Source organism: Coregonus lavaretus (assembly GCF_964263955.1).
Source record: "Coregonus lavaretus genome assembly, chromosome: 12".
In the NCBI taxonomy this organism is placed as follows: Eukaryota; Metazoa; Chordata; class Actinopteri; order Salmoniformes; family Salmonidae; genus Coregonus; species Coregonus lavaretus.
Genome location: NC_139999.1, coordinates 30,186,089 through 30,213,645, shown reverse-complemented (window position 1 = coordinate 30,213,645; position 27,557 = coordinate 30,186,089). Strand labels below are relative to the sequence as shown.

Sequence of the window (27,557 nt, the reverse complement as noted above, 5' to 3'; positions counted from 1 at the left end):
CAATTTCGTATTAACACTGGAATGATAGATGTGCAAAAGATGATGTGCAAATAGAGATACTGGGGTGCAAATTAGCAAAATAAATAATAATATGGGGATGAGGTAGTTGGGTGGGCTAATTACAGATGGGCTGTGTACAGGTGCAGTGATCGGTAAGCTACTCTGACAACTGACGCCTAAAGTTAGTGAGGGAGATAATAGTCTCCAGCTTCAGAGATTTTTGCAGTTCGTTCCAGTCATTGGCAGCAGAGAACTGGAAGGAATGTCGGCCAAAGGAGGTGTTGGCTTTGGGGATGACCAGTGAGATATACCTGCTGGAGTGCAGACTACGGGTGGGTGTTGCTATGGTGACCAGTGAGCTAAGATAAGACGGGGATTTGCCTAGCAGTGATTTATAGATGACCTGGAGCCAGTGGGTTTGGTGACGAATATGTAGTGAGGGCCAGCCAACAAGAGTGTACAGGTCACAATGGTGGGTAGTATATGGGGCTTTGGTGACAAAACAGATGGCACTGTGATAGACTACATCCAATTTGCTGAGTAGAGTGTTGGAGGCTATTTTGTAAATGACATCGCCGAAGTCAAGGATCGGTAGGATAGTCGGTTTTACGAGGGCATGTTTGGCAGCATGAGTGAAGGAGGCTTTGTTGCGAAATAGGAAGCCGATTCTAGATCTAACTTTTGATTGGAGATGCTTAATGTGAGTCTGGAAGGAGAGTTTACAGTCTAACCAGACACCTAGGTATTTGTAGTTGTCCACATACTCTACGTCAGACCCGCCGAGAGTAGTGATTCTAGTCGGGTGGGCGGGTGCAAGCAGCGTTCGGTTGAATAGCATGCATTTAGTTTTACTAGTGTTTAAGAGCAGTTGGAGGCTACGGAAGGAGTGTTGTATGGCGTTGAAGCTCGTTTGGAGGTTTGTTAACACAGTGTCCAATGAAGGGCCAGATGTATACAAAATGGTGTCGTCCACATAGAGGTGGATCCGAGCGTCACCAGCAGCAAGAGCAACATCACTGATATACACAGAGAATAGAGTCGGCCCGAGAATTGAACCCTGTGGCACCCCCATAGAGACTGCCAGAGGTCCAGACAACAGGCCCTCCGATTTGACACATTGAACTCTATCTGAGAAGTAGTTGGTGAACCAGGCGAGGCAGTCTTTTGAGAAACCAAGGCTATTTAGTCTGCCAATAAGAATGCGGTGATTGACAGAGTCGAAAGCCTTGACCAGGTCAATGAAGACGGCTGCGCAGTACTGTCTTTTATCAATCGCGGTTATAATATCGTTTAGGACCTTGAGCGTGGCTGAGGTGCACCCATGACCAGCTCGGAAACCGGATTGCATAGCGGAGAAGGTACGGTGGCATTTGAAATGGTCGGTGATCTGTTTGTTAACTTGGCTTTCAAAAACTTTCGGAAGGCAGGGCAGGATGGATATAGGTCTGTAACAGTTTGGGTCTAGAGTGTCACCCCCTTTGAAGAGGGGGGATGACTGCGGCAGCTTTCCAATCTCTGGGGATCTCAGACGTTACGAAAGAGAGGTTGAACATGCTAGTACTCCTGAGTGGCACAGTGGTCTAAGGCACTGCATCGCAGTGCTAACTGTGCCACTAGAGATCCTGGTTCGAATCCAGGCTCTGTCGCAGCCGGCCGCGACCGGGAGACTAATGGGCGGCGCGCAATTGGCCCAGCGTCGTCCAGGGTAGGGGAGGGAATGGCCGGCAGGGATGTAGCTCAGTTGATAGAACATGGCGTTTGCAACGCCAGGGTTGTGGGTTCGATTCCCACGGGGGGCCAGTATAAAAAAAAAAAATGTATTCACTAACTGTAAGTCGCTCTGGATAAGAGCGTCTGCTAAATGACTAAAATGTAAATGTAAATGTAGTAATAGGGTTTGCGACAATTTCGGCAGCTAATTTTAGAAAGAAAGGGTCCAGATTGTCTAGCCCAGCTGATTTGTAGGGGTCCAGATTTTTCAGCTCTTTCAGAACATCAGCTGTCTGAATTTGTGTAAAGGAGAAGCGGTGGGGGCATGGGAAAGTTGCAGCAGAAGGTGCAGAGCTGGTGGCCGGGGTAGTGGTAGCCAGGTGGAAAGCATGGCTAGCCGTAGCAAAATGCTTGTTGAAATTCTCGATTATTGTAGATTTATCGGTGGTGACAGTGTTTCCTAGCCTCAGTGCAGTGGGCAGTTGGGAGGAGGTGCTCTTATCCCCCAATGGACTTTACAGTGTCCCAAAACTTTTTGGAGTTAGTGCTACAGGATGCAAATTTCTGTTTGAAAAAGCTAGCCTTTGCTTCCCTAACTGATTGTGTATATTGGTTCCTGACTTCTCTGAAAGGGGGCTGTTCGATGCTAATGCAGTACGCCACAGGATGTTTTTGTGCTGGTCAAGGGCAGTCAAGTCTGAGGAGAACCAGGGGCTATATCTATTCTTAGTTCTGAATTTTTTGAATGGGGCATGCTTATTTAAGATTGAGAGGAAAGCACTTTTAAAGAACAACTAGGCATCCTCTACTGACGGAATGAGGTCAATATCCATCCAGGATACCCGGGCCAGGTCAATTAGAAAGGCCTGCTCGTTAAAGTGTTTTAGGGAGCGTTTGACAGTGATGAGGGGTGGTCGTTTGACCGCGGACCCATTACGGATGCAGGCAATAAGGCAGTGATCGCTGAGATCCTGGTTGAAGACAGCGGAGGTGTATTTAGAGGGTACATTTGTCAGGATGATATCTATGAGGGTGCCCATGTTTACAGATTTTGTGTTGTACCTGGTAGGTTCGTTGATCATTTGTGTGAGATTGAGGGCATCTAGTTTAGATTGTAGGTTGGCCGGGGTGTTAAGCATATCCCAGTTTAGGTCACCAAGCAATACGAACTCTGAGGATAGATGGGGGGCAATCAGTTCACATAAGGTGTCCAACCAAGTTGGATTTTTAGAAGTAGAAGCTCAAACTGTTTGGGCACAGACCTGGATAGTATGATAGAGCTCTGCAGGCTATCTCTACAGTAGATTGCAACCCCACCCCCTTTGGCAGTTCTATCGAGACGGAAAATGTTGTAGTTGGGGATGGACATTTCTGCATTTTTGGTGGCCTTCCTAAGCCAGGATTCAGACACTGCTAGAACAACAGGGTTGGCGGAGTGTGCTAACGCAGTGAATAACTCAAACTTAGGGAGGAGGCTTCGGATGTTAACGTGCAAGAAACCAAGGCTTTTATGGTTACAGAAGTCAACAAATGATAACGCCTGGGGAGTAGGAGTGATATTGGGGGCTACAGGGCCTGGGTTAACCTCTACATCACCAGAGGAATAGAGGAGGAGTAGAATAAGGATACGGCTAAAGGCTTTAAGAACTGGTCTTCTAGTGCGTTGGGTACAGAGAAAAAAAGGGGCAGATTTCCGGGCGTTGTAGAATAGATTCAGGGCATTATGTACAGACAGGGATATGGAAGGATATGAGTACAGTGGAGATAAACCTAAGCATTGGGTAACGATGAAAGAGATAGCATCACTGGAGGCACCGATTGAGTCGGGGGTGGGACAAAGGAGCTGTCTATGGCAGGTTGAGCTGGGCTGGGGACTCTACAGTGAAATAGTACAATAAGAAATAACCAAAACAGCAATAAGCAAGGCATATTGACATGGGAGAGAGGCATAAAGCAATCACAGGTGTTATTCGAGAGAGCTAAGATTACAGCTGGTAATGGCGACAAAGTTTGGGCTGAGGCTAAACATAAACAGGATGCGGTACCGTATAAAGGAACAGTCCAGCAGGCATCAGCTGTATAGCTGAGTTATCATAAGGTCCGGTGAACAGCAATAGGAGAGTTCAGAGGTAGTTCGGGTGCTGCTACAGCACTGGCGAGCAAGAGGCCCGGCTTGCGTGTGCTAGCGGGCCGGGGCTAGCAGATGGATCTTCGTGGTCGACGTCGTAACGGGAAGCCTGTTGAAACCACATCAGATGATTTTGTCGGCAAACCAGTCGTGTTGGATCGGCGGGGCTCCGTGTCAACACTAGGAGGTCCCGTCCGGTTGACAGAGAGGTAGATAGCCGGGAGATGGGCCTGGCTCGAGGCTAGCTCAAGGCTAACTGGTGCTTGCAAAGGTGCAATGGTAATTAGCCAACGACAACAGCCATTTGGTTGCAGCTAGCTGGTTGCGATGATCCGGCGCTAGGGTCCAGTGATTCCGGCAGAAAATCCGATATGCTCTGGGTCGATAGCACGCTGTGCAGACTGGCCGACAAATTGTCCAGGCTAGAGCTAGAGCTGGCTGGTGGGTAGTGCAGGCCACGGACAATGGTGAAGACGCTAACGGTGGCTAATAGCAAGTAGCCATTCGGTTGCAGCTAGACTAGTTTCAGTTTAAGGTTCTTGATAAAAGTTAAAGAAATAATAGAATCCTTTCCACGTTGGGTGAGGCTGGTTGCAGGAAAGTATATTTAGTTAAAGAATGAAAAGTAAAATTCAGAAATATATACAAAATAGACAAATAAACGGGCTATTTACACAAGGACACAGAAAAAAACACGACCGCACTGCTACGCCATCTTGGCATAGAGATATTTTGACATGCATAGGCGAGTTAGGAATTTTCATGCGAGACAGGAGTCTGGATTTGGGGTTTCAGTGGGATTGGGACTAGATAGGCTATTTTCCTATCTCTAGGACAGGAGAACATAGAGTTTTCCCTCATGCCTCTCTGAATTGTTAACAGACTTAATGTCTGTGACAGAGATGCCTATGTAGTGAATTGTGCATAGGCCTATCAAATTTGTGACTGTCTGAAGAGTCACAATGACAGCTCAGAGGCACACATTATTTTATAGGCTATACTGTAGGGATTTCCTGTAGGGTTTATTAAGTACATTCGGGTTGGCAGTGTCAATTATGCGTATGCTTTTTATCTATGGCGACTTTGTGTGAAGTAAATACGCTGGGCTGAAGGCTTCCATGTGAAAACCTGTTTGGATAATGTGCCATTTAATTTTTTGCTAATCTGATGCTGCGCATGTTGTGTATTTTGTGGCATTGCATTAGTGCTGACATTGAGGAAAATGTATGCAATTTCCAGGTCGTCATTAAATATTTTCAGGAAATGTAAAGAGTGTTCCCGAGACAGTCGCGGGGTCCCGGTTACCCATGTTAATCCCTACTTGGTGTGGTGGCCAATAGCAGCACTCCAAAAGAAGAGGCTTCAGATGAGGCAGGTGACTTGCAACCACAACACTTCAACAACATTTGACATGAGATCCTCTCTAAGCTTTACAGGAATATGGCTATGAATACATACAGCACCTCCCCCATTCCTGTCTTTTCTGTAGATATCCTTGTATATGTCTGTTCTCTAAACCAAGAGATGATAATAAGCTAGGTTTCTTGTCTCTAAAGCTGTTATCCTATGATTTTTAGGAGAGGATCAGACATCAGGTGATGAATGCAGCAGGACAGACGGCCTTCTGGTAATTTCCATCCCAGAGAGAGCAGAGCAGGCTGGCCGAAACAGAAGCTGCCAGAGGACATGGCCCTTTCATCTGTTTGCCGGGAGATTTCTCTCCATAAAGACCAGGACCAACTATTTATTAGAAATAGATACTGTGACAGATGGCGCTTTACACAACTATGTGGGAAAGGGAGGGCTTATGTAAAAAAATAATTACCCCAAAATAGAGTGGTACACAAAAAAACTATTGTGAGCCCTGCTATTGGATTGGAGGGGTGGGGAGATTTTGAAAGCTCTATGTTTCCTCTGCTACTCGTCCTGTATGAACATACAGCTAGAAACACGCTAAATAGTACCTGGGCTTAGCACCTCTATTCCACTGACAGTTTTTTCTTAGTTAACCTCCTATCTAGTCCTCTAATCCCTGTCTCTTTCTCTGTGTCTGTAAATTCAGTGCATTCGGAAAGTATTCAGACCCCTTGACTTTTTTCACATTTTGTTACATTACAGCCTTATTCTAAAATGTATTAAATATTTTTCTCTCAACAGTCTACACACAATACCCCATAATGACAAAGCGAAAACAGGGTTTTTGAATTTTTTACAAATGGATTAAAAATAAAAAACAGAAATACCTTATTTACATAAGTATACAGACCCTTTGCTATGAGATTCGAATCCTGTTTCCATTGATCATCCTTGCTAATGTTTCTAGAACTTGATTGGAGTCCACCTGTGGTAAATTCAATTGATTGGACATGATTTGGAAAGGCACACACCTGTCTATATAAGGTCCCACAGTTCACAGTGCATGTAAGAGCAAAAACCAAGCCATGAGGTCGAAGGAATTGTCCGTAGAGCTCCAAGATAGGATTGTGTCGAGGTACAGATCTGGGGAAGGGTACCAAAACATTTCTGTAGCATTGAAGGTCCTCAAAAACACAGTGGCCTCTATCATTCTTAAATGGAAGAAGTTTGGAAGCACCAAGACTCTTCTTAGAGCTGGCCGCCCGGCCAAACTGAGCAATCGGGGGAGAAGGGCCTTGGTCAGGGAGGTGACCAAGAACCCGATAGTCCCTCTGACAGAGCTCCAGAGTTCCTCTGTGGAGATGGGAGAACCTTCCAGAAGGACAACCATCTCTGTAGTATTCCACCAATAAGGCCTTTATAGTAGTCGCCAGACGGAAGCTACTCCTCAGTAAAAAGGCACATGACAGCCCACTTGGCGTTTGCCAAAAGCCACCTAAAGGACTCTCAGACCATGAGAAACAAGATTCTCTGGTCTGATGAAACCAAGATTGAACTCTTTGGCCTGAATGCCAAGTGTCACGTCTGGAGGAAACCTGGCACCATCCCTACGGTGAAACATGGTGGGTGGCAGCATCATGCTGTGGGGATGTTTTTCAGCGGCAGGGACTGGGAGACTAATCAGGATCGAGGGAAAGATGAATGGAGCAAAGCACAGAGAGATCCTTGATGAAAACCTGCTCCAGAGTGCTCAGGACATCAGGCTGGGGCGAAGGTTCACCTTCCAACAGGACAACGGTTCACCTTCCAACAGGACAATGACCCTAAGCACACAGCAAAGACAATGCAGGAGTGGCTTCGGGACAAGTCTCTGAATGTCCTTATGTGGCCCAGCCAGAGCCCGGACTTGAACCTGATCGAACATCTCTGGAGAGACTTGAAAATAGCTGTGCAGTGATCCTCCCCATCCAACCTGACAGCGCTTGATAGGATCTGCAGAGGAGAATGGGAGAACCTCCCCAAATACAGGTGCTAAGCTTGTAGTGTCATACCCAAGAAGACTCAAGGCTGTAATCACTGCCAAAGGTGCTTCAACAAAGTACTGAGTAAAGGGTCTGAATACTTATGTAAATGTGATATTTCAGTTTTCTATTTTTAATAAATGTGCAAAAATTCTAAACCTGTTTTTGCTTTGTCATTATGGGGTATTGTGCGTAGATTGATGAGGGGGAAAAAACAATTGAATCAATTTTAGAATAAGGCTGTAACGTAACAAAATGTGGGAAAAGTCAAGGGGTCTGAATACTTTCCAAATGCACTGTATATACAGTACCAGTCAAAAGGAGCAGGTTTTCATCAAGGATACAGTACCAGTCAAAAGTTTGGACACACCTACTCATTCCAGGGTTTTTCTTTATTTTTACTATTTTCTACGTTGTAGAATAATAGTGAAGACATCAAAACTATGAAATAACACATATGGAATCATGTAGTAATCAAAAAAGTGTTAAATAAATCAAAATATATGTCATATTTGAGATTCTTCAAATAGCCACCCTTTGCCTTGATGACAGCTTTGCACACTCTTGACATTCTCTCAACCAGCTTCATGAGGTAGTCACCTGGAATGCATTCAAATTAACAGGTGTGCCTTCTAAAAGTTAATTTGTGGAATTTCTTTCCTTCTTAATGCATTTGAGCCAATCAGTTGTGTTGTGACAAGGTAGGGGGGGTATACAGAAGATAGCCCTATTTGGTAAAAGACCAAGTACATATTATGTCGAGAACAGCTAAAAATAAGCAAAGAGAAACGACAGTCCATCATTACTTTAAGACATGAAGCTCAGTCAATACGGAAAATGTCAAAAACTTTGAACGTTTCTTCAAGTGCAGTCGCAAAAACCATCAAGCGCTATGATGAAACTGGCTCTCATGAGGACCACCACAGGAATGGAAGACCCAGAGTTACCTCTGCTGCAGAGGATAAGTTCATTAGAGTTACCAGCCTCAGAAATTGCAGCCCAAATAAATGCTTCACAGAGTTCAAGTAACAGACACCTCAATATCAACTGTTCAGCGGGGACTGTGTGAATCAGGCCTTCATGGTCGAATTGCTGCAAAGCAGCCACTACTAAATAATATAAATAATAAGAAGAGACCTGCTTGGGCCAAGAAACACGAGCAATGGACATTAGACCGGTGGAAATGTGTATTTTGGTCTGGAGTCCAAATTGGAGATTTTTGGTTCCAGCCGCTGTGTTTTTGTGAGACGCGGTGTTGGTGAACGGATGATCTCCGCATGTGTATTTCCCACCGTAAAGCATGGAGGAGGTGGTGTTATGGTGTGGGGGTGCTTTGCTGGTGACACTGTCTATGATTTATTTAGAATTCAAGGCACACTTAACCAGCATGGCTACCACAGCATTCTACAGCGATATGCCATCCCATCTGGTTTGGGCTTAGTGGGACTATCATTTGTTTTTCAACAGGACAATGATCCAAAACACCTCCAGGCTGTGTAAGGGCTATTTTACCAAGAAGGAGAGTACTGCATCAGATAACCTGGCCTCCACAATCCCCTGACCTCAACCCAATTGAGATGGACCGCAGAGTGAAGGAAAAGCAGCCAACAAGTGCTTAGCATATGTGGGAACTCCTTCAAGACTGTTGGAAAAGTATTCCAGGTGAAGCTGGTTGAGAGAATGCCAAGAGTGTGCAAAACTGTCATCAAGGCAAAGGGTGGCTATTTGAAGAATCTCAAATATAAAATATATTTTGATTTGTTTAATACTTTTTTGTTTACTACATGATTCCATGTGTTATTTCATAGTTTTGATGTCTTCACTATTACTCTACAATGTAAAAAAAAATAAAAATAAAGAAAAACCCTTGAATGAGTAGGTGTGTCCAAACCTTTGACTGGTAGTGTACCTACGTACTACTATCTATCTACTCCCTTCATCTGGTCAAGTCTCCCTCAGTAGGTTTCTGGCAGGCTTGCTGTATGTTTGGTATGAAGATTGCTGGCATAACTCACACATAGAAAATGTCAACACTGCTGAGAGTGGGTTGTAAATGGTCAGAGGATACTGTGTGTGTAGGACAAGTTAATCAGCCCACAGCCTATGCCCCAGTTCTTCTCCCAGCTTGAGCTGTGTGACTGGTGATATTTACTGTAATGCAGTCTGACTCTGTTGTGAACCTCTCAGGCTAACAGGCCGTGAAAAGCAAAAAGACCCCGCTTCGGAAACACATATACTTAACAATCACCCAGCAACCTAAGAGATATGCGTGTCTTGGTGCTGTAGTTCATTGACTAGAGGGCAAGTCTGATGTTTTCTCTGTGTTTTCCAGGACTTTATTGAGAACATCTCCAAAATGTCTCTTTAGTTTCAAAGGGCACAGGGAAGCAAATCACCCCCAACACTTAGCACCCTTACAAGAAACACCCATTTAACACTCATGTAATTAATTATATATTAATATGAGTTAAAGTACGCATAGTATGCAGAAATAGTACAAATTAATATGAATGTGATCAACCACAACTTTCAAAAACCTCTTATGAAGTACAATCAGCCTCTCATTCTGTTCCATATAGAAGCTCATACTGTAACAAAGCTGTAAAGTATTCATGTTGAAAGCTTCTACTTACCAATCTCTGAAAGGGCAGCTGCCACCTCGTTCTGTGTGGAGTAGATGTTACAGGCTGTCCAGCGACACTGGGCCCCCAGTGCCACCAGAGTCTCAATCAACACCTGAGGGAAGAGCGAGCGAGCGATAGCGCGAGGAGGTTGAATGAGAGAGGAACAAGTAATATTTTGTATCATATATAGCTAATAGGCTTACAGTACACAAAAGAGAGAAGACAACTCAATATATTTAGCCTACTGTATATAAATATAATATATTTTATATAATAGCATATTAACAGCACCAATATACTCCATCTACTTGTTAAATATTAGACACTAATGGGTTATAAAGCATTGTTCACACTGCAGGCCTTAATGCTCAAATCAGTTTTGTTTTTCAAATACGTTTTGGATTACTGACTGTCCAAACAGTAAGTTACAAGTGACCAAATCGGATGTGTGTTCAGACAGCAGTCATTTGCTAACAACGCTACGCTACTTGTCATAGTAATGACATGTGTGTGTGCAGGGGTGTAGGCTGATTGGTGGTGGTGCTTGTGCTCCCTATCACTCAGAAGTTATGTAGCATGCTAAGGTGACAACAATGCCTTCCATGGACATTTCCCAGTTGCTTTGAATGTTCAAAATCCTAGCGTAAGAACACTTTTAAAGCATCAAAGGATAAGATGATCCAAGTTTCAAAACAAGTCCTTTTTGGCTAGCCACAGCAGTCGGCTAGCTAGGTAGCTGTTTAGCTTTCTAGCACATTCACAAAATTGTTTGTAAACAATTAACAAGCTAGATAGCTACCACATGTTCTTGTCAAACTGTCAACAGAGTAGCTAGCAAGCAAAACAATATGCTGAATAACAGTCTTAAAACCACTTGAGGGCAAATAAATCAGATTTTACTGTTCAGACAAGTCACATGGCCAGGAATCAGATGCGAAGGTGGTTTGAAATGTGGCTTGAAATATCCGATTCATGTGCTTTTTGGCTGTTCAGACTGCATGTGATGGGTGAGTTGAAGGAGTCAGGCGCAGGAGGGTAAATCACAGAATAACAGGATTTATTCTGGAAAACAGAGTTATGCAGTAATGCATCAAAACAGTCCAGTGTGCAAAACAGGCGCACTGGAACCAACAAGGCGCACAGGGAAAATAACCCGGCGATACAAAATACAAGGAGCTCCACCGAGCTTCACTATCCTCACAATAAACAGTCACACAAAAAGACAAGGGGGCAGAGGGAACACTTATACAGGTACTGATGAGGGGATATGAACCCCCCCCCCCCCCCCCTTGACGAGCAGCTCCAGAAGCGCGCCGACACCGGCCTCGGGGACGGCCAGGAGGACGTGGAGCAGGGCGAGCCAGATGGCGACGGTGGAAATCCCGCAATAGGGAGGGATCGAGGATATCCCTCACCGGAACCCAGCACCGGACCGTACCCCTCCCACTCCACGAGGTATTGAAGGCCCCCCACTGACCACTCCCCCGGCTGGTCCTGGCAGTAGGACCGCAGGAACCTACCCACATCCTGATTCACCCGTTCCACCTGAGAGGTCAGGCTCACCCGAAAACCAGAGGTCAGGCTGACCGAGACACCCAAACGTTCCATGAATGCCTTCCAGACCCTAGATGTAAACTGGGGACCCCGGTCAGACACTATGTCATCTGGCACCGCGTAGTGCCGGAAGACGTGAGTAAACAGGGCCTCCGCAGTCTGCAGGGCCGTGGGAAGACCGGGCAGAGGAAAGGGGCGGCAGGCTTTTGAAAAGTGGTCCACAACGACCAGGATGGTAGTGTTACCCTGAGAGTGGGGAAGATCAGTGAGAAAGTCAATACACAGGTGGGACCATGGCCATTGTGGAACTGGTAAGGGCTGTAACTTACCCGCTGGGAGGTGCCTAGGTGCCTTACTCTGGGTGCACACCGAGCAGGAGGAGACATACACCCTCACGTCCTTAGCCAAGGTAGGCCACCAGTACTTTCCGGTCAGGCAGCGCACTATACGACCGATACCTGGGTGACCAGAGGAGGGGGATGTGTGTGCCCAATAGATCAGACGGTCACGGACAAGAGACAGCACGTACTGCAGCCCAGCTGGACACTGAGGTGGAGATGGCTCTGTGCGTAACGCCCGCTCTATGAATGATAGAGTAAAATCAAACCGGGTGAGGAATAGGTTGGCGAGGGTTCAGCCTCCTCGCTGCCCAGATGTACTCCAGGTTATGATGGTCCGTCCAGACGAGGAAAGGGTGTTTCGCCCCCTCGAGCCAGTGCCTCCACATGGTCAGGGCTCGGACAGCAGCCAACAGCTCCCGATCACCAATGTCGTAGTTCTGCTCCGCCGGGCTGAGCTTCTTGGAGAAGCCGGCACAGGGGCGGAGCTTGGGTGGCGTGCCTGAGCGTTGAGATAGGACAGCGCCTATCCCTACCTCGGACGCATCCACCTCCACCATGAACGGTAGTGATGGATCGGGATGGGCCAGTACCGGGGCTGAGGTGAACAGAACCCTCAGGTTACTGAAGGCCCTGTCAGCCTCAGCAGACCAGCAGAGCCGGGACGGCCCACCCTTCAACAGAGATGTGATGGGAGCTTCGACCTTGCCAAAGCCCCGGATAAACCTCCGATAGTAGTTGGCAAAGCCAATAAAGCGCTGCACCTCCTTAACCGTGGTTGGAGTCGGCCAATTACGCACGGCTGAAATGCAATCTCCCTCCCTCTCCACACCTGAGGTGGTAATGCGGTATCCGAGGAAGGAGACGGACTGTTGGAAAAACAGACACTTTTCTGCCTTGGCATAAAGGTCATGTTCCAACAGTTGGGTCAGCACTTTGCGAACCAGGGACCTATGCTCGGCACGTGTAGCAGAATACACCAGAACGTCATCGATGTAGACCACTACACCGCGACCAAGTATGTCCCGAAACAACTCGTCCACAAAGGACTGGAAGACTGATGGAGCGTTCATCAAACCGTACGGCATCACCAGGTATTCATAATGCCCCGTGGTTGTGCTGAATGCTGTCTTCCACTCGTCCCCCTCTCGGACACACACCAGGTTGTACGCACTCCGGAGATCTAATTTAGTGAAGAAGCGCGCCCCATGCATTGACTCGATCACAGATGGAATGAAGGGCTCGGTAATCAATGCAAGGGCGCAGACCTCCATCTTTCTTCTTCACAAAAAAGAAACTTGAGGAGGCGGGCAAAGTGGAGGGATGTATGAACCCCTGACGCAGGGACTCAGAGACGTATGTCTCCATCGCCTCCGTTTCAGCCTGCGAGGTAGTGTCTGGACTTTCCACCGTGGTTGCACCAACGGAAACACCTAGACACCTATCCTGACACTCTCGCGACCACCCCATGAGAACCCTCTGCGGCCATGAAAAAGTGGGGTTGTGTAGTGCTAACCAGGGAAGACCTAACACAACAGGGAAATCAGGAGACTCAATAATAAAAAAGGTGACTTGCTCTCTATGGGTCTCGTTCGTAACCATAGTGACTGGTGTTGTAACTTCCCTAACGAACCCGGACCCTAGTGGTCGACTATCAAGTGCTCTGATGGGGAGTGGAATGGATAGGGGAACCAATGTAATGCCTAGACTATGTGCAAATGACCTGTCCATAAAGTTCCCAGCTGCGCCTGAATCGACCAGCGCCTTATACTGGGGAACTACTGTGTAATCAGGGAAGTGGACGTGTAGGGTACAGTGCGCAGCAGAGGGCTCTGAACGAGTGTGGGTTTCCTCGTCCCCTGCCTCAGGTGGACCAGCCGCTCGCCCGCCTCTCTGCCTTCGGGCGGGTGATCGAAGACGGCCCGAAAGAGGCGAGCGAACTCCCCATAGTTGTCCAACGCGGCTCCTCCTTCACTCCAGACCGCGTTGGCCCACTCCAGGGCTTTCCTTGAGAGGCAGGAGACGAGGGCGGACACCTTCTCCCGCTCTGATGGATCCGGGCTGATGTTCGAATAGTACAACTCCAGATGTAGGAGGAATCCCTGGCAGAGAGCAGCTGTCCCGTCGAAATCCTATGGTCGGGATATATGGATCCCTCTGGGTGCTGGGGTGTGGGTGGCTGGATCCAGTCGGCCAGCTGGTCCCGAAAGTTCGGGTCCTCTCCTCTCCAGGCGTTGGACGACCTGGAGAACCCGATCCATCGCTTCTCCCAAGCTGGCTAGCATCGTCGAATGCTCCCGGACCCGTGCCACGACTCAAGGCATGTGCTCCTCTCCCGCTGACTCCATGGCGGGTGTGTGATTCTGTGATGGGTGAGTTGAAGGAGTCAGGCACAGGAGGGTAAATCACAGAATAACAGGATTTATTCCGAAAAACAGAGTTACGCAGTAATGCCTCAAAACAGTCCAGTGCGCAAAACAGGCGCACTGGAACCAACAAGGCACACGGGGAAAATAACCCGGCGATACAAAATACAAAGAGCTCCACCGAGCTTCACTATCCTCACAATAAACAATCACACACAAAGACAAGGGGGCAGAGGGAACACTTATACAGGTACTGATGAGGGGATATGAACCAGGTGTGTGTAATGAACAAGACAAAACCAATGGAATGATGAAATGAGGAGCGGCAGTGGCTAGAAGCCCGGTGAAGACAAACACCGAAGCCTGCCCGAACAAGGAGAGGTGGCAGCGTCGGAGGGAGTCGTGACACTGCAGGTTCGAATTGGATATGCAAATAAATAGGATTTGAGTCACTTCAAACTGCCAATGTGAACAAGGCTTTAGAGACACTGTACATTATTTATGGGGTGTCATGAGATGAGCCAGCTACCATTTTTAGTCAAAGAGCAAAATGCAGCAGTTAGAGCAGTGGTGGTTGGGTACAGTAGATACACTGTTGGGAGAGAGATTATACTGCAATCTTGGCACTGATATTTGGGTATGTAACCTATGTAAGGGAGAGAGATATTTCACTGCAGCAAAGCTTGGGTAATGGAGACAGTGTAAGTTAGTGTAAACAACAGGGCCAACTTGGTTACTGAAGAAGCCTCTGTGACCTTCAAATCCTACTTCATAAGGAGAAAGATGTCCCCCTGTAGCCTTGGCAGTATGATAGGTAAGACAGGGATAGTTATCTTACTGCAGTCTGGGCAGTGATGTGAGTGCAGCCAACGATTTTAGCCCCAGCAAGTGGCTTCTCTCCCTGGGCTCTCTTCCTGAGCGAGATTAATGCTGACATATCTGTGAGGAGAGAGAGCGAGCGAGCGAGCGAAGGGAGTGAGAAAGAGAGAAGTGGGGTGATAAAGAAAGCAAAAGAGATGGAGCGAAAGAGATTACAAAACTTGTTAGCCACATTCACAGAGTAGACACCAGAAAAGTGGTCTGAATATAAAGCCCTTCCCAAAAACCTCTCTCATAATTGAGGGTCTCAAATAATTTCCTGCACCAGAACCTTCTGAGCTCCATAAATTCAAATACCCTAAAATAAGCTAGGACTTTGCAACCTGCCAATTCATTGGAGAAGGATGAACACTCCATATCAAGCTCTGGGGTTGTGCTGACAGTGTTATGGTGTAGATTAAGATGCAATGCGACACCAATAAAATACACATACTCATCCTTACACTGTAACAATTAATCCCAGTGCTCTACTTATTATGTCCCATTTCCAGCAAAGGAAGGTCGCTGGGGGGTACCTTGTGTCTGTAACAGCCACGTCAGACCTGCCATGCTGCATATCACTAAACATTTAGGCCAAGGACAACACATCGAATCTAAATTATTTGGGGAGTAACGTCTGAAATTAAACACAAGAATCATAGAATTTGCTACATGGCAAAAATCGAAGGTCAGCTTCATCAAAGGTGACTGAACCTGTAAACAATATTAAGTTTTTCTGCATAACACATTGAGCTCCAGAAGTATTGGGACAGTGACACATTTTTTGTTGTTTTGGCTCTGTACTCCACCACTTTGGATTTGAAATGATACAATGACTGAGGTTAAAGTGCAGACTGTCAGCTTTAATTTCATGGTATTTTCATCCATATCGGGTGCACCGTTTAGAAATGACAGCACTTTTTGTACATAGTCCCCCCCCATTTTTGGGGACCAAAAGTAAATTCATTTATATGTGTATTAAAGTAGTAAAAAGTTAAGTAGTTGGTCCCATATTCATAGCATGCAATGACTACATCAAGCTTGTGACTCTACAAAGGTGTTGGATGCATTTGCTGTTTGTTTTGGTTGTGTTTCAGATTATTATGTGCCCAATTAATGGTAAATAATAATAATTCTGGAGTCACTTTTATTGTAAATAAGAATAAAATATGTTTCTAAACACTTCTACATTAATGTGGATGCTACCATGATTACTGATAATCCTGAATGAATTGTGAATAATGATAAGTGCGAAAGTTAGAGGCATAAATATCATACCCCCCCCAAAAATGCTAACCTCCCCTGTTATTGTAATGGTGAGAGATGTCTTGGGGGTATGATATTTGTGCGTCTGTAACTTCCTCACTCATCATGCATCCAACAAGTTTGTAGAGTCACAAGCTTGATGTAATCATTGCGTGCTAGGAATATGGGACCAACTACTAAAAATGTTACTACTTTAATACACATAAGTGAATTTGTCCCACTACTTTTGGTTCCCTAAAATGGGGCCAAGGACAAAAAGTGCTGTAATTTCTAAATAGTTCAAAATACCCTCAATTTAAAGCTGACAGTCTGCACTTTAACCTTATAGTCATTGTATCATTTCAAATCCAAAGTGCTGGAGTACAGAGCCAAAACAACAAAAGATGTGTCACTGTCCCAATACTTTTGGAGCTCACTATGTTTCTCTCTCTGATGTGACGTAGTTGCACTTTGAATGACTGATCAGCGAAACCAGAGAATAGCCTAATAATACGACACAGGAGTCATCTCTGAAGCCCTTAAGAGCAGAAGCCATACCTGCAGACAGATTGGTCGAGGTCAATCTAAATATAGATAACAAGCTTAATATAGATAACAACCTTAATTTAGATAACAAGCTAGACTCTAGCTGCTAGAGTATATTAGTCATGCACAGAACTGAGCGATGCTGTTCTTTTCTTATCCCAGATTCTCCCCTCCAATCAGGGTCTTTGTCAATCTGACTTGGCCAATCCTGGCCTTGGATGGTGAGACTCCAGTACATTTCTGCACAACAGACCCAAAGTCCTGGCAAGAGCAATATTTACATTTAGATATACTTTACTGTCTCTTCTTCACAGAAATGTATTTGTTGCTCTTTGCATCCTGATTGATGCCAGTAGTGGTTTTACTGACATGTCCCGATATTACCTAGGATCAAAGACCCTTACCCATTGATTAGCCTAATTGATTCATGCCATAAGACAGCAAATTTCAAGAACATGCTTTAAATAACCAACAACCAGTACTTTATACCTGGGAGCACCATAGGAATGTTGAGGTTTATCACTGGTCACTGATTGTCTTGTATTGTTCTTTGTGTGAGAGGTGACAGGTCACAGAACCATGTTATCCTACCTTGTTCTGCAATCTCAATCTCACGGCGACCAAATTCGGCCTGTTTGATGTTCTTCACACAGAAGTCTTTGGTGCCCTTGGAGTTGAGCTGTGTTTTGTCCCGTGGTGAAGTTTCATCGTCAGAGCTGTCCGTGTAGGACGCAGCTGGGAAAGGAGACAGAGAGGGGAAAAGTCAGCAAGAAAGGGTCAAGCAATCCATACATAGCTGTGTGTGTGTGTATGTGTGTGTGTATAGTACCTGAGCTGTAGCTGTCGGTGGATGACTGAGAGATTGATCGAGACAGGGAGCGTCGTCCTGCCTTGGTAGGGAACCTGCTGAACTCTTGCTTGTCTTCCACAAACTGGATTTGCTGAAGGAGCAAAAGAGAGTACAATTTATACATCCCTAACTTCAATTCACTTGAAACCTGGATCAAAAGATTAGAAGATCTGGTCACAAGAAATCACCCTATAAGAGTAACAATACTTTCCATGTAACAGTAGCCTAATGGCATTCCATTGCTAATAGATATATACATCAGGGATGTAGTATATATTTATGTCAGCCTTGACATAAAATGAGGAATATGTTCACTTCTGAGAGAGCACTTGAATTTTGAATTCTTTCACAGATAAACCACTCTGTGGTGTGGTTTTGGAGCTGAATTGGGTATGTGCTTGTGGCCTAGTTTGTTTACATGCAGCCTTGTCTTAAAGTGGAGAGGAGAGAGTGAAGTGTGAGAGTTACTTAGGATTATCTTGATGTGTGTCAGTGTACTATCTTGAAATGGTGAGCTTCTATATTTATTGCACAAAATCCAAAATAGACATGTTATGTATGTAACCCAAAATACTGCAGTTAATTGGGAAGTGCAGTCACTTCTAACTATAAAACTGGCCAACTGGAATAATAGCCTTGCCAATTCAGTGGAACTTCAAAAGTTCAAAAGCCATCTTTAGTGGTGTGTGACATCTTGCACCTCAGAAGAGGCATAAAATACTGAGCTGGATAGCATAGAAATAAGAGTTCCACTGAACTGGCAAGGCTATTATTCCAAGTACAATTTCCATGGTCTGTCCAGTTGGCCAGTTTTATAGTTATCGAGGAACAAGAAATAGGCCTATAAAGCAGGGCTCTCCAACCTTGTTCCTGGAGAGCTACCATCCTGTAGGTTTTTGCTCCAACACTAATCTTGCGCACCGGATTCTAATAATCAGTTGGTTGATAAACTGAATCAGGTTAGTTACAACTGGGGTTGAAACAAAAACCTACAGGAGGGTAGCTCTCCAGGAACAGGGTTGGAGAGCCCTGCTATACACTATAAATTAAAATTGGTCTTAAAGAGGTTCTCTGGTACTTTTGTATACTTTTTAGCCAGTAGTTCTGAAAGTAGTGCTCACGAGCCAAAAGTGGTCCCCGAAAATGGCGTACCACGTCATGTGTGCACCACGTCATTGCGCTCTCTCGCTCTGCTGTGTGTGCATCTTACTAGCAGTCACTCAAATGGTGAGGGGCTGAAGCTCATTGGCTAGAACTAGAAGTGCTAGGGGGCTGGCCTATGTGGTGGAAAATGGCGCGGCACAGCTTCCAGTAAAGTTGCTTACGAAGTAGGAATTTTGTGGCTCACTAAGGTAAGACAGTAATTCTTTAAAGGTTATTATAGTAAACGAAAACTGAAACGAAACAAAAATTGGAAAAAAGTTAGTAAACTGAAATAGAACAACTAAAACTATTATAATTGACTGCAAAACGAACTAAAATAAAAACCACCATAAATTATGTTTTTTTTTAAAAATTTCCTTTTAAACTTTGGGCAAAAATCTAATGGGGTTTTCAAGCTTTTTTTCTAATGGGGTTTTCGAGCTTCTGAATCTGGCGGGTAAATACTGCCAGTAGATGTCGAGGTTTCAAATAGGTCTAGCTTGTGCATCACTATCAATAGTTAACAGGGAAGAAATCTGAGGGCGAGCACGGAGCGTGACTGGGCCAAGCTAGAGCAGCTTATGAAGTTGTTGGAGCCGTTCGCAATCCACAATGACCAACTTCAAACTGATAGCCAGTCGCTGTCTTATGTGGTGCTGTGCATTCTCAAATTTGAGGAACACTTGCAGTGAACTACTGTTGCAAAACAGTTGGCACAGGTCCTCCTGAAGTCACTGCGTGAACACTGTGCATGCATACTGAATCCTCTGGCAGCCAACTTCGATCCAACCCCTGCAGCAGCTTGCCTTCGCTCAGAGATGGAGTACAGCCGTGGAGCAACAGGACCCCAGGAAGATGCCAGCACGATAAATCCAGCAAGCATCTCGACAACAGTGCTTCAGAAAAATAGCTTCCTCGCATCAAAGATTGTGTCTGAGGTCACTGTCCAGCCGGAGGGTCAACCTGGCAGGGCATTAAGTGCCCCGTGTGATCTGTGAAAATACCTGGAAGAGGTAAAGGGGGGCATGTTTACAGAGACACCTCTCCAGTTCTGGCAGGCAAGGATGGCGGTTTATCCAAAGCTGTGCCTTGTGGCACTGGATCTGGTTTCTGCCCCTGCATCACAAGCATTCGTGGAGAGAGTATTCTCTGTCATCAAGCTCGAGAAACTGAACGACAACCTCTCTGAACTGATAGATTTGTGAATACATTTTGTATTGCTTATGTTTTTGCAGCTGTTTTTATTAACCCTGTTTGAAGGGGATAGGGAGAGATACAGTTGAAGTCGGAAGTTTACATACACTTAGGTTGGAGTCATTAAAATTCGTTTTTCAACCACTCCAAAAATGTCTTGTTAACAAACTATAGTTTTGGCAAGTCGGTTAGGACATCTACTTTGTGCATGACACAAGTAATTTTTCCAACAATTGTTTACAGACAGATTATTTCACTTATAATTCACTGTATCACAATTCAAGTGGGTCAGAAGTTTACATGCACTAAGTTGACTGTGCCTTTAAACAGCTTGGAAAATTCCAGAAAATGATGCAATGGCTTTAGAAGCTTTTGATAGGCTATGATATCATTTGAGTCAATTGGAGGTGTACCTGTGGATGTATTTCAAGGCCTACCTTCAAACTCAGTGCCTCTTTGCTTGACATCATGAGAACATCAAAATAAATCAGCCAAGACCTCAGACAAAATATTGTAGACCTCCACAAGTCTGGTTCATCCTTGGGAGCAATTTCCAAACGCCTGAAGGTACCACGTTCATCTGTACAAACAATAGTACGCAAGTATAAACACCATGGGACAACACAGCCGTCATAACGCTCTTGAAGGAGACGCGTTCTGTCTCCTAGAGATGAACGTACTTTGGTGCGAAAAGTGCAAATCAATCCCAGAACAACAACAAAGGACCTTGTGAAGATGCTGGAGCAAACAGGTACAAAAGTATCTATATCCACAGTAAAACTAGTCCTATATCGACATAACCTGAAAGGACGCTCAGCAAGGAAGAAGCCACTGCTCCAAAACCACCATAAAAAACCCAGACTACGGTTTGCAACTGCACATGGGGACAAAGATCGTACTTTCTGGTCTGATGAAACAAAAATAGAACTGTTTGGCCATTATGACCATCGTTATGTTTGGAGGAAAAAAGGGGAACCTTGCAAGCCGAAGAACACCATCCCAACCAAGAAGCACGGGGGTGGCAGCATCATGCTGTGGGGGTGCTTTGCTGCAGGAGGGACTGGTGCACTTCACAAAATAGATGGCATCATGATGAAGGAAAATTATGTGGATACATTGAAGCAACATCTCAAGACATCAGTCAGGAAGTCAAAGCTTGGTCGCAAATGGGTCTTCAAAATGGACGATGACCCCAAGCATACTTCCAAAGTTGTGGCAAAATGGCTTAAGGACAACAAAGTCAAGGTATTGGAGTGGCCATCACAAAGCCCTGACCTCAATCCTATAGAAAATGTGTGGGCAGAACTGAAAAGGTGTGTGCGAGCAAGGAGGCCTACAAACCTGACTCAGTTACACCAGCTCTGTCAGGAGGAATGGGCCAAAATTCTCCCAACTTATTGTGGGAAGCTTGTGGAAGGCTACCTGAAACGTTTGACCCAAGTTAAACAATTTAAAGGCAATGCTACCAAATACTAATTGAGTGTATGTAAACTTCTGACCCACTGGGATGTGATGAAATAAATAAAAGCTGCAATAAATCATTCTCTCTACTATTATTCTGACATTTCACATTCTTAAAATAAAGTGGTGATCCTAACTGACCTAAGACAGGGAATTTTTACTAGGATTAAATGTCAGGAATTGTGAAATAAATGTATGTGGCTAAGGTGTATGTAAACTTCCGACTTCAACTGTACATGCTTAATATTACATAAACATAAACATGTTAAATGTGCCATGACTTAATTTGTTGTTTTTCCACTTTCTCATTCTGTCAGATAAAAAGGTACTTGATTCGTCTTACATCTACTAATAACGTTTTTTAAAAATTGGATTGGTGTAAACATGGGCAAGAGAGTTTCCTTCCACCATATATATTGCACCAATCTAGGCGCTTATCCTTTAACTCCTAGTCACATTAGGATTGATATATAAATTTAAACCTAACCAAACATATGTCCTGGCCATGAAGTTGTATGGAGTCCTCTAGCAGGGTTTCAACAACCCTCTCCTCAGGCCCCCTGCAGACGTTTCACATTTTTGTTTTAACCCTAAACTGGTACACCTTTCTCAATTAGTCAAAGGCTTGATGATGACTAATTGAGTCAGGTGTGCCAGTTTAGAGTTAAAACAAAAATGTGAAATGTCTGGGGGGGCCCGAAGAGAGGGTTAGGAAAGCATTTGTGACCAAAAGCCTGTGCTAGCATGGGCAGCACCAGAGGACCTTCGCCATTTTGATTTAGTCAACTGGGTTTGACTTCCAACTTCATTGGCTGATCCCTCCTGATGACCCGGTTGGATTAATGACAGCAGGGTCATCAGGAGGGATCAGCCAATGAATTTTACTTGAGAAGAAGAAAATTGACTATTTCAAGATGGAGATGGCCTCAATGGCGCTGCCCATAATCTCACAGACACCATCATGACACAGATGTTATGTCTATCCAAGTCTATGGTCCATCACCTTATGTATTACTGCCCCCCCAGTGGCATGAAGTGACCCCCCCCAAAAAAAGATATATATATTTTATAGGCCTACAACACATTAATGGCTCTTAGCCTCCCACGCATAGGCTACTTTCTGTCCCCAACACTAAAACTAAATATACAGTGGGGGGAAAAAGTATTTAGTCAGCCACCAATTGTGCAAGTTCTCCCACTTAAAAAGATGAGAGAGGCCTGTAATTTTCATCATAGGTACACGTCAGCTATGACAGACAAAATGAAGAAAAAAAATCCAGAAAATCACATTGTAGGATTTTTAATGAATTTATTTGCAAATTATGGTGGAAAATAAGTATTTGGTCAATAACAAAAGTTTCTCAATACTTTGTTATATACCCTTTGTTGGCAATGACACAGGTCAAACGTTTTCTGTAAGTCTTCACAAGGTTTTCACACACTGTTGCTGGTATTTTGGCCCATTCCTCCATGCAGATCTCCTCTAGAGCAGTGATGTTTTGGGGCTGTCGCTGGGCAACACGGACTTTCAACTCCCTCCAAAGATTTTCTATGGGGTTGAGATCTGGAGACTGGCTAGGCCACTCCAGGACCTTGAAATGCTTCTTACGAAGCCACTCCTTCGTTGCCCGGGCGGTGTGTTTTGGATCATTGTCATGCTGAAAGACCCAGCCACGTTTCATCTTCAATGCCCTTGCTGATGGAAGGAGGTTTTCACTCAAAATCTCACGATACATGGCCCCATTCATTCTTTCCTTTACACGGATCAGTCGTCCTGGTCCCTTTGCAGAAAAACAGCCCCAAAGCATGATGTTTCCACCCCCATGCTTCACAGTAGGTATGGTGTTCTTTGGATGCAACTCAGCATTCTTTGTCCTCCAAACACGACGAGTTGAGTTTTTACCAAAAAGTTCTATTTTGGTTTCATCTGACCATATGACATTCTCCCAATCCTCTTCTGGATCATCCAAATGCACTCTAGCAAACTTCAGACGGGCCTGGACATGTACTGTTACTGATGGTAGGCTTTGTTACTTTGGTCCCAGCTCTCTGCAGGTCATTCACTAGGTCCCCCCGTGTGGTTCTGGGATTTTTGCTCACCGTTCTTGTGATCATTTTGACCCCACGGGGTGAGATCTTGCGTGGAGCCCCAGATCGAGGGAGATTATCAGTGGTCTTGTATGTCTTCCATTTCCTAATAATTGCTCCCACAGTTGATTTCTTCAAACCAAGCTGCTTACCTATTGCAGATTCAGTCTTCCCAGCCTGGTGCAGGTCTACAATTTTGTTTCTGGTGTCCTTTGACAGCTCTTTGGTCTTGGCCATAGTGGAGTTTGGAGTGTGACTGTTTGAGGTTGTGGACAGGTGTCTTTTATACTGATAACAAGTTCAAACAGGTGCCATTAATACAGTTAACGAGTGGAGGACAGAGGAGCCTCTTAAAGAAGAAGTTACAGGTCTGTGAGAGCCAGAAATATTGCTTGTTTGTAGGTGACCAAATACTTATTTCCACCATAATTTGCAAATAAATTAATACAAAATCCTACAATGTGATTTTCTGGATTTTTTTTCCTCAATTTGTCTGTCATAGTTGACGTGTACCTATGATGAAAATTACAGGCCTCTCTCATCTTTTTAAGTGGGAGAACTTGCACAATTGGTGGCTGACAAAATAATTTTTTTCCCCACTGTAAAAATGTAATAGAAATGTTTTTATCAAACAAACTATACTGAACAAAAAATATAAAAATGCATGTAAAGTGTTGGTCCCATGTTTCATGAGCTGAAATAAAAGATCCCAGAAATGTTCCATATGCACAAAAAGCTTATTTCTTTCAAATGTTGTGCACAAATTTGTTTACATCCCTGTTAGTGAGCATTTCTCCTTTGCCAAGATAATCCATCCACCTGACAGGTGTGGCATATCAAGAAGCTGATTAAACCACATGATCATTACACAGCCACTAACAAATGTGCAGTTTTGTCACACAACACAATGCCACAGATGTCTCAAGTTTTGAGGGAGTGCAATTGACATGCTGACTGCAGGAATGTCCACCAGAGCTGTAGCCAGTCGTTTTATAGAATTTGGCAGTATGTCTAACCGGCCTCACAACCACATTGTAACCACGCCAGCCCAGGACCTCCACATCCGGCTTCTTCACTTGCGGGACTGCCTGAGACCGGCCACTCGGACAGCTGATGAGACTGAGGAGTATTCCTGTCTGTAATAAAGTCCTTTGTGGGGAAAAACTCATTCTGATTGGCTGGGCCTGGCTCCCCAGTGGGTGGGCCTATGCCCTCCCAGACACACCCATGGCTGCGCCCCTGCTCAGTCATGTGAAATACATAGATTAAGGCCTAATTTATTTATTTCAATTGACTGATTTCCCTATATGAATGGTAAATCAGTAAAATCATTGAAATGGTTGCATGTTGCGTTTATATTGTTGTTCAGTATAAATAAAAACTAGTAAATCAAGTCTGAAAACTAACAAACTAAACAGTTTTAAAAAATGAATAGAAATAAAATAAATATTAAATCACAAATCTATAATAACCTTGCTGCTCATCGATTATGCATGTATGGACTACACATTGACACATCCATCCCAAAGCGAGAGGTTTAAAAAATACTATTTGCAAAAGTTCCGGAGCATGTCTTTAATGGTGAAGTCAGACTTTTTGTGTTGCAATGCAGCCCAGTTTAAAAACAGCAACTCACCTCTCCAACGTATAGAGAATCACATCTGAAGTTTATTTCTGGCTCTCAGAAATGGCTCACTAAAATGGAAATGTGTCAAAACGACTTCCTCCTCATGTCAACTGCGTGCACACGCACACACCCTCCCAGATTCACATGAGAAACACCTAGTTCATCACAGGGATTGTGCATGTGTGCTGGTGGTGTCAAAATTATAGGTAATGTGTCATGAATCATGACAAATTAAGACCTCACCCAAGTCACACAACACAACAATGCTAAGATAGAGTCTTGAGATACAAACATCTTTCTGCTCAGGGTGTACACAAGTAGCCTATGTTTAGCAAAAAGGCCCTATTCTTCTTGTGTCTTTGATAGCTCCCAGTGTTTTGAAAACTACAACCGTAATATTTGGATCTCTCATTGGCAGTAACCCCTTGCATAGCCAAGACATGCTTGGCTGATCCGCTCTACATCCTACATGCGGTTACTAGGGAGGTCTAAACAGAGCCAGACGTTAATGTGGGATAATCTCCCCAGTATTTGAAGAATGAGCGTGTTAAACTGCGGCTGGAGGCCAGTGAGGGACACTGGATATGTACTGTATGTTAGCATGCCAGCGTGTCTTTACATGGATTGAGGGCAGTGGGACCATTAATGAACTTCAGACCAAGGTCTTGTTTGATTTTCACTCATCGATGGCAAATGGTAAGTTGCTCTAACCCTTTTGCACAAAAACATTCCCCAAACAAGTGTCTGTATAGAGGATAAAGTACCGATAGGCAGGGCCCTATCAAATCGGTAAAAATAATAAAAATAAATACCCAAATTCCGTTTTCTTCAATTAGTTTTCCCAGGTTTCCATTTTTCATATATTTTTTTCAGGTTTTCACTCTAAAAGATCTAACGTTTTAAATAGAAAAACAAAATTGGAAGTTCTATGTCCACAACAATGCTTAAAAACCACATCAGGAGACCACTTTTGAGGTCTGTGGAAAAATCTATTTTTAATTTTGGGTGTAGTTACCATTTAATGCAAGTATGCACCAGCCAGAGTCTGTTGGTTGGTTAGCGGTGTTTCTGTAGCTCTCATGTGATTGCAGAGTTTGCAAAACAAATGGCCACTGGGTTTATGCAAATAATCATGATATTGTGGGGATCTATTTTCTTATAACTAGATGTGATGCCTAGCTTAGAAAGAATACATTAATGATTAAACATAATAGGTTTGTGCTGTACTGATATAGACTGTTTAACATAACAAGCTGTGATTCATGTGAGGAGCTGTTAGGGAGTAGGGGGAGATAAGGCTTGTGATTCTCACATACACAAACACTGCCTCTTTGTTAGAACGCTCAAGGACATGTGTACTGCAAAAGTGCTGACTCTCTGGACAAGTTGCAAAACAACTTATGCCTGGCAACAGTGAAGCGCCAAGGGCCTGGGACCAGCCTGTGCGCCAACGATAGGCTGAGTAAGTCTAAACCACGCTCAGTCTCTATTCTGATAGGCCAGCAGGGAGCGGGAACTATCTCTGTCAGAGTATTTAGAGAAGAACTCATAACAATGGACCAGTTCTCTGTCTGCCCTGCGTGGTATTTCAGTGGACCCGTATATACGAACATCATATTTACCATTGAAGTGTTTTGCATTAATTAAAATACTAGTCTATTTTAGAAGACGTGTATTGACCTCTTTTTGTTCCAATACCAGATTTGAATTGACGCAACTTATCAATATCATTCTGCCAGGTAGGCATAGGCTACTTTGTAGTTAACATTTAATTGAGAAGGTTTTTGGGAAAGCCTTACCACCTACAGCGCATTCGGAAAGTAGCTGCTAGCTAGCGGCATATCAAGCTAGCTGGGTTTTCTTGAGGGCTTGAACGCAGCCCGTGATGCGGTTAATCCCCACAGCATGATGCTGCCACCACCATGCTTTACCGTAGGGATGATATTGACCAGGTGATCAGCGGTGCCTGGTTTCCTCCAGACGTGACGCTTGGCATTCAGGCCAAAGAGTTCAACCTTGGTTTCATCAGATCAGAGAATCTTGTTTCTCATGGTCTGAGTATTTTAGGTGCCTTTTGGCAAACTCCAAGCAGGCTGTCATATGCCTTTTACTAAGGAGTGGCTTCCGTCTGGCCACACTACCATAAAGGCCTGATTGGTGGAGTGCTGCAGAGATAGTTGTCCTTCTGTAAGGTTCTCCCATCCCCACAGAGAAACTTTGGTACCCTTCCTCAGATCTGTGTCTCGGAGCTCTACGGACAATTCCTTTGACCTCATGGCTTGGTTATTGCTCTGACATGCGCTGTCAACTGTGGGACCTTATATAGACAGGTGTGTGCCTTTCCAAATCATGTCCAATCAATTGAATTTACCACAGGTGGACTTATTCAGGATCTTTGCCACATTAACAAACTCCATTTCGACTCAATTTCGAGTCTCATAGCAAAGG

At 44.5% G+C, this 27,557-nt stretch overlaps 1 protein-coding gene across 1 annotated transcript in view; it reads right to left on the bottom strand.

The window, feature by feature from the left end:
* LOC311138798 (S-adenosylhomocysteine hydrolase-like protein 1) overlaps window positions 1-27,557 on the bottom strand; it is a gene marked incomplete at both ends in the record, with an annotated part of 91,745 nt that overhangs the window by 18,680 nt on the left and 45,508 nt on the right. The window contains 4 exons of the mRNA XM_084173615.1: window positions 9,849-9,951; window positions 14,936-15,036; window positions 17,338-17,481; window positions 17,576-17,687. Coding sequence (XP_084029741.1) covers window positions 9,849-9,951; window positions 14,936-15,036; window positions 17,338-17,481; window positions 17,576-17,687 — 460 coding nt within the window. The remainder of the gene's footprint in view (window positions 1-9,848; window positions 9,952-14,935; window positions 15,037-17,337; window positions 17,482-17,575; window positions 17,688-27,557) is intronic.